General features: G+C 37.5%; 1 protein-coding gene across 3 annotated transcripts in view; it reads right to left on the bottom strand.

Moving 5' to 3' along the window:
* LOC117113561 (polyamine oxidase 1-like) overlaps positions 1-4044 on the bottom strand; it is a 15237-nt gene extending 11193 nt beyond the window's left edge. For all 3 annotated transcript variants that reach the window (XM_033256929.1, XM_033256932.1, XM_033256931.1), the window contains exons 1-2: positions 3326-4044; positions 2138-2490 (exon numbers count right to left, since the gene is read on the bottom strand). In XM_033256929.1, coding sequence (XP_033112820.1) covers positions 2138-2490; positions 3326-3886 — 914 coding nt within the window. In that variant the 5' untranslated portion in view covers positions 3887-4044. The remainder of the gene's footprint in view (positions 1-2137; positions 2491-3325) is intronic.
* Between the last annotated feature and the right edge of the window lie 2380 nt (positions 4045-6424).

Below are 6424 nucleotides of genomic sequence, written 5' to 3'. Positions count from 1 at the left end.
GAAACAAAGAGTATGCAATGTAACCATCTAATTTATTTTCAAATCCTCATTCTTGAAAGTGAAATTCTATATTTTGGAAATTTTGCATGAAATCTGTCAACCACGTTGTCATGGTCGAGGTTGCTTCACCTATCACGATAGCTTGGTTCACGTCGAACTTTATCTAGATATACCCGTCTTGAAACATGATACGATAATCCCCTAATTGCGTTCGATGCCAAGTTAGAGCCAGATAAACAGCCAGCCAGTTTCAGGCCGTCGACGTGAAAGGCTTGTTTAATAAAACATCTACTGTATTTTACGAACCAAGTACCAAGTGGTATTCATTCAAAAAAAAAAATTGTAAACTACTGTAGAGAAGGTGTGAGTTTCCACTACCTAACCTAGCCGACCAGTATGAACCAACGACCAGTGCAGTAGCGTGTTCTATCGCAATCTAAGTGGTAGCTTCTCTAGGCCCTGGCTCTAGCTACATTTACCTTCGATAAAAAACGAATTATTTTAATCGCTAGCTAGCATTCTTCCATTTAACAAAATATTGTTTTAATTTTCATTAAAACGTATGTATACTTTATGGACCTTTCTGTCCTGTTTTGTAGTTTTTAGATCGCTCAATTGTGCTGTTTACATGCACTTCGCGAAAATCTAGCTTCGCGGTGTCAAATAAGTTGCTGACTTCCACACACTTTTTTATTTCGTCATCGTAAACATGTGCGCTCATTTTAACGACTGGCGTTGGTGGTAGTTCGTGTGTATAAGAGACAGAGAAAAGATTGAATTGTCAATAAATAAATACAACAAATCTGATTTTATTATTAAGAAAAATATACATTATCACTTTGAAAAACGTACGCAATCGGACTTTTTAACGTTATTACTTGGTCGATGATGCAAAGGCCAAAGTTCATTGGTAATATCGACTATTCGTAAAACGGACGTTTGCTGGGTGTTTACCCAAAATATTACAAATAATTTCTGAAAACCAGACTAATGAGACTACTTCGATGCTGTTGTTAGCATTGTTTGTTCGCGATCGATGGAGACATGAAGTACGTTGTTGCCAGCCAGAAGATGATAATGGTGGTACAATACAACAAAGCTGGCTTAGATACCTACGTTACGTAATCGTGTCCTTTTAATCCGAGCCGACTTTACCGTTAAGCAAGTTAATTTACCGTTATTCTAGTAAAGTTAAGTCACTTAACTTAAGTGACTTAATTCCTTTAACTAGCTATAATTGAGTGGTTCACGTCGAACTTTTAACTAGTTAAGTGGATGTATATCTAGATAAAAGTTCGACGTGAACAATGTGTATAAGAGACAGATATAGTAAGCGTCTCTTAATTCTTAAATATTTAATTGCACTAATTAACAGTATGACACAAAAACTAAGATAATAATAATCATTCAAGAAAAAACATAATTTTTGATGTGGTAGGTGATAAGCCCATATGTGATATGCCCATGTTTGGATGTAGTATGACATCAACATGTTCTATGGCACATCACACTGATTGTCACATGAAATGTGGTAGTGTGGGTAGCTTTAAAACCTTCCAAGACTATAAAATTTTATTCCAACCATCATGAGGCTATCTAAATGAGCATTTGTCATAACAGAACGCAAATTATTTTTAATTAGTCTCATTGAATTATTATTATTATTATTATTATTATTGTTATTGTTGTTGTTGTTGTGATGAAAAGTTAACACAAACGATATGGTGGCTAAACGAATATTACATGTAATTTTTTTTTTTATTTGTTTGTTCCCCGACAAAATTTATCGTCTTCCCCGACGGGAGGCTAGGCTAACCATTACCTCTGTGCTAGCTCCCTCTCCATTGTCACCTTTTGACAGAGCCACATTAGAGCGTTAAAAGACTGGTGGTAACCGCTGCAGAGGGCCTATGGCACCATCTTTGTGTCGATGGTTCTATTCCTTTCCTTAAAGTCTCTCTGTGAATCACTAGTCAAAATAAACATTAAATGTCTCTGGGCCTTTCGGCCGAGAGACAATTAATGTTTATTTTGAAGGCGCTACCTAAATACGACACCGTTACCTAACTTTAGTATTGACCTATTGTTTTAAAAACCGTAAAATTACCCGTAAACTTGTAATAGAAAAGGTACAAACCTATAGTCTCTTTTCCTCAGAAAAGTCATCGTTTCATTGAATATTTGTATATAACCATCTTTATCTATAACAAACTGTTCTTGAGAGCCATCGTATGCCTGGCGGCGACGACGGCTGTACCGATCGTTCCAATAATCGCTAAACCGGTCGTCGTCATCATACCGGTCGTCGTATCGGTCTCTGTTTCGATAGTTGAATGGATCATTGTCGGCGACAAGGACGAGGTCCCTTTGCTCTTTGAGGTAATCCTGCTCATTTATGTTATCATTATTATTATTGGAGTTATCTTCAACAACTGGTTCATCCTCCTCAGTATACAGTTTATCGGCTGCGTATGCGAGGAGTGAGGCACGCTAAAATAAAATTGAAGATAGAATTTTTATGAAATACCGGTAGGCCTATATGTTAGAGCTACCAACGGCGTGCACAAGAAGTTAAAAAAATGTATATTAATGTTGTTTTACGTTTCATGAGACATAACAACCAATGAATTTGCTTGTCGGTCTAATGTATAGGACCAATAAACACGAGGGATTATTGCGATTTTTTTTAATATGGGGAAAATATAAACTACAAATATGACAAAACATCAAGAAATACCTCTGCTATCAAATAGCCTAATGATGTACGTTGGAAGAAAATGCCATTGCACGGATTTTAAAGCGATTCCAAATAAAAATCTGAAATCAGTAGGACTATAATATTTACTTCATCATAATAGGCCTATCAACGATGGTTAAATTGAACGCATCATCATTAAACCAAAGGATCCACTGATTATACGAAAATAAAATATGAGTATAGTAACTCCTAAAAATGACAGACGTGAGGCCATATTAATTTTACGTTTCGTTCTATATTTGAACATTGTCAAGAATGATTAGTCCAAGTTCAAAAACTAATCGTTCTTGACAATGTTCAAATAAACGAAACGTAGAATCAATTATTTACTCACGTCTGTCATTTACCATAGTTACCATACACATATTCTATCATCATTAGGCCCTAAAGTCTCATTTTAAGATGGGTGGGGAAATGAGAGTCGTGAGAAAACCGTCACAGGATTTGAACCCAGTACCCGGGATTGAAAAGAAAAGGTTTTTAACCCCTAAACTACACTCCACTACAAGAGTGTTCAGAATAGGCCTACTTCTAAAAAAAAAATAAAAAAAATAGGACTATGCCTACCTCAGGTTCGTCTGCCAAATCAAAGTCAATTCTAAACCATTCTGCAAGTTTTTCTTCGGGTGTCATTGCTTTCCATCCGACGTACTTCAGTGCTGAACGCAATGACATATCTGTCTCTTCGTCATCGATGTGGTCGGCACCTAAATCCAACGCCTCGTCCAATTTATCATCAAGCCAATCCAGGGCCAATTTAAAATCATCTGTTACTATTGCACCTTTATTCGTCAAAGCTACGATGTCGTCAAAATCGGATGGCCTAGTCGCCAGCTCGATTTTCTGGGCGAGATTTTCCAGTTTCGAACCGGTTGGGCGTATCCAGTTTGCTCCCAACTCTACAACTCTCTGCAAGAAACGTACATTATGTACTCGACCACCGTAGTGATCCTCCGCTTCCAGGATAAGGAAATCATTCTCACCCTTATAGTGCAGCGTCTGAGCGGCGTTCAAACCTGATGCTCCTGCCCCGAGAATCAACACCTTCGCGTCGGTAGCCGACTCGGCTTCCATTGAAATCGTCAGCGCTAATAACGCAATGACGAAATAAAATTTTAAAACTGGCATGTTTTAATAACACGCGAGATCCTGACTGTGTGAATTCCTTTACAGTAGGCTACAGTACACGGCCTATCTTAGCAACATTGACGAGAGATAAGGCGATAGATGTTTTCAAATAAAGTCTATGTCTTAAACTATCGGGCGTATGAAATAAAGCCAGTAGGAAGAAATAGTAGGAATAAATGTCATTAACAAAGGAATGATCCATTTCAGAATAGGGGTGTTGGTCAGGGCCGGCGGAACGTTTTTCAAAGTGGGGGGGGGCCCCACTTATAAGCAGGCGCGTAACATTGGTCTTGGGTCAGGGGGGGGGGAGGGCGGCAAAGGTAATAATTTTCCCGGTTAGTAATTTATGACTTGGTGTGATACCCCCTCCCCATATAGAAAACAATACGACATAGGACTTATTTTATTATTAATATAGGCCACACACGTGTGTTTGAAACTAAATATAAGCATTTTCATCGTAGATTTATTTATTACAATCATAGGCCTATTCTTTCACCATCATTACACATTGAGGCCCTTCTTTTAGGTAAAACGATCAATCTTAAATTTTCTTTCTCAAGTTTGGGACTATTATGTTTTTAAATAACTTAGAAGGCAAAGGAGGGCAGGCACAAGCTTTAACCCTAACAAATGCGCGCGAAGCGCGCGAAAAAGTTTTGTGTTTTTAATTCTAATTTCGTCGGAATTGATCAAAACTCCCTAAATGTGCAATTTTGAGAGGAAATTGGCCTACCTCAACAAGAAATACTCTTATGTTATATATGGCCACACTCGTTTTTTTTAAACTGAATAAATTATAAGCATTTTCCTTATGGCTTTATTTATTACAAACATATTCTTTCAACATCATTACACATTGAGGCCCTTCTTTTAGGTAACGATCTATCTTAAATTTTCTTTCTTGAGTTTGGGACTATGTGTTATAACTTAGATGGCAAAGGAGAGCAAGCACAAGCTTTAACACTAAAAAAAAAAAAGCGCGCGTAGCCCGCGAAAAAATTGTGTTTTTTTTTATTCTAATTTCGTCGGAATTGATCAAAACTCCCTAAAATGTGCAATTTTTAGAGGAAATTGGCCTACCTCAACAAGAACTGCTCTTATGTTATATATGGCCACACTCGTTTTTTAAAACAGAATATAAGCATTTTCCTTATGGCTTTATTTATTACAAACATATTCTTTCAACATCATTACACATTGAGGCCCTTCTTTTAGGTAAAACGATCTATCTTAAATTTTCTTTCTTGAGTTTGGGACTATGTGTTATAACTTAGAAGGCAAAGGAGAGCAAGCACAAGCTTTAACATTAAAAAAAGCGCGCATAGCGTTCGAAAAAATTGGGTTTTTTTTATATTCTAATTTCGTCGGAATTGATCCCTAAAATGTGCAATTTTTAGAGGAAATTGGCCTACCTCAACAAGAAATGCTCTTATGTTATATATGACCACACTCCTTTTTTTAAACTGAATATAAGCATTTTCCTTATTGCTTTGTTTATTACATATTTTTTCAACATCATTACACATTGAGGCCCTTCTTTTAGGTAAAACGATCTATCTTAAATTTTCTTTCTTGAGTTTGGGACTATGTGTTATAACTTAGAAGGAAAAGGAGAGCAAGCACAAGCTTTAACATTAAAAAAATGCGAGCGAAGCGCGCGAAAAATTTTTGTTTTTTTAATTCGAATTTCGTAGGAATTGATCAAAACTCCCTAAAATGTGCAATTTTTAGAGGAAATTGGCCTACCTCAACAAAATATGCGATTTAAAATTTGAGATTTTCAGGCACTTTCCCGGGTGAAAAGGGCATTCAATGGGGAAACAGTTTCCACAGATGGATATTTTCGCCTTGTCCCTCGGTGGTTACGCCACTGCGGAGAATACCTGGCGGCTTAGATCAAATGCGATATGGACACTTTTTGAAGTGGAGAAGGGGTTGCAGGCCGGGGTATTGTGATATCTGTTCATTATATCTTCCTTTTTATTCTTGTCTTTATATTTCTCTTCTCTTTTTCTTTTCACTTTTTCCTTTCTTTTTGTTTCCCCTTCTTTCTCTTTCCCTCCCTCTCCCTCTTTCTTTTCTCTTCTTACCCAGCCCGGTACGACGGCTTGGTTAGCCCGGTAAAAACCGTCAGGGGGGTGGGGCCCGCCTGTTACGCCACTGCTTATAAGATGAATGGGAATATGAATCATGCAGATCTGGAATCAAATCTAGGTGGTGTGGTCAACATTCCTCCCCCGGGAAAATTTTGATTTCTATGGCGGGGAATGACCTTTCTCGACTTTTGAGGTAGGTGTCTAATGACTTTGTTCTTCAAAATTCAAGGTTTTTCCCCTCATGAAAACGGCAAGGTAAACTTTCTCATTACAGTAAATAGGCCTGTTATGTGTTGAAGATAATGAGATGAATTCCAAAAAGAAAGGAGGGTCGGGTGTTCTTCCCCAGGAAAATTTTGATTCCTAGAAGGCGGGGAATGAGGTGTCTTTTAAATTAAGTCATTAAAAATACTTCAGAAGTCGGGAAATCTCATTGTCC

The sequence above is a fragment of the Anneissia japonica genome, unplaced genomic scaffold (assembly GCF_011630105.1).
Source record: "Anneissia japonica isolate Jap-2015-1 unplaced genomic scaffold, ASM1163010v1 scaffold287748_len1686314_cov196, whole genome shotgun sequence".
Lineage (NCBI taxonomy): Eukaryota > Metazoa > Echinodermata > Crinoidea > Comatulida > Comatulidae > Anneissia > Anneissia japonica.
The sequence above is the reverse complement of the archived record's forward strand: the minus strand, read 5'-3'. Positions and strand labels throughout refer to the sequence as shown.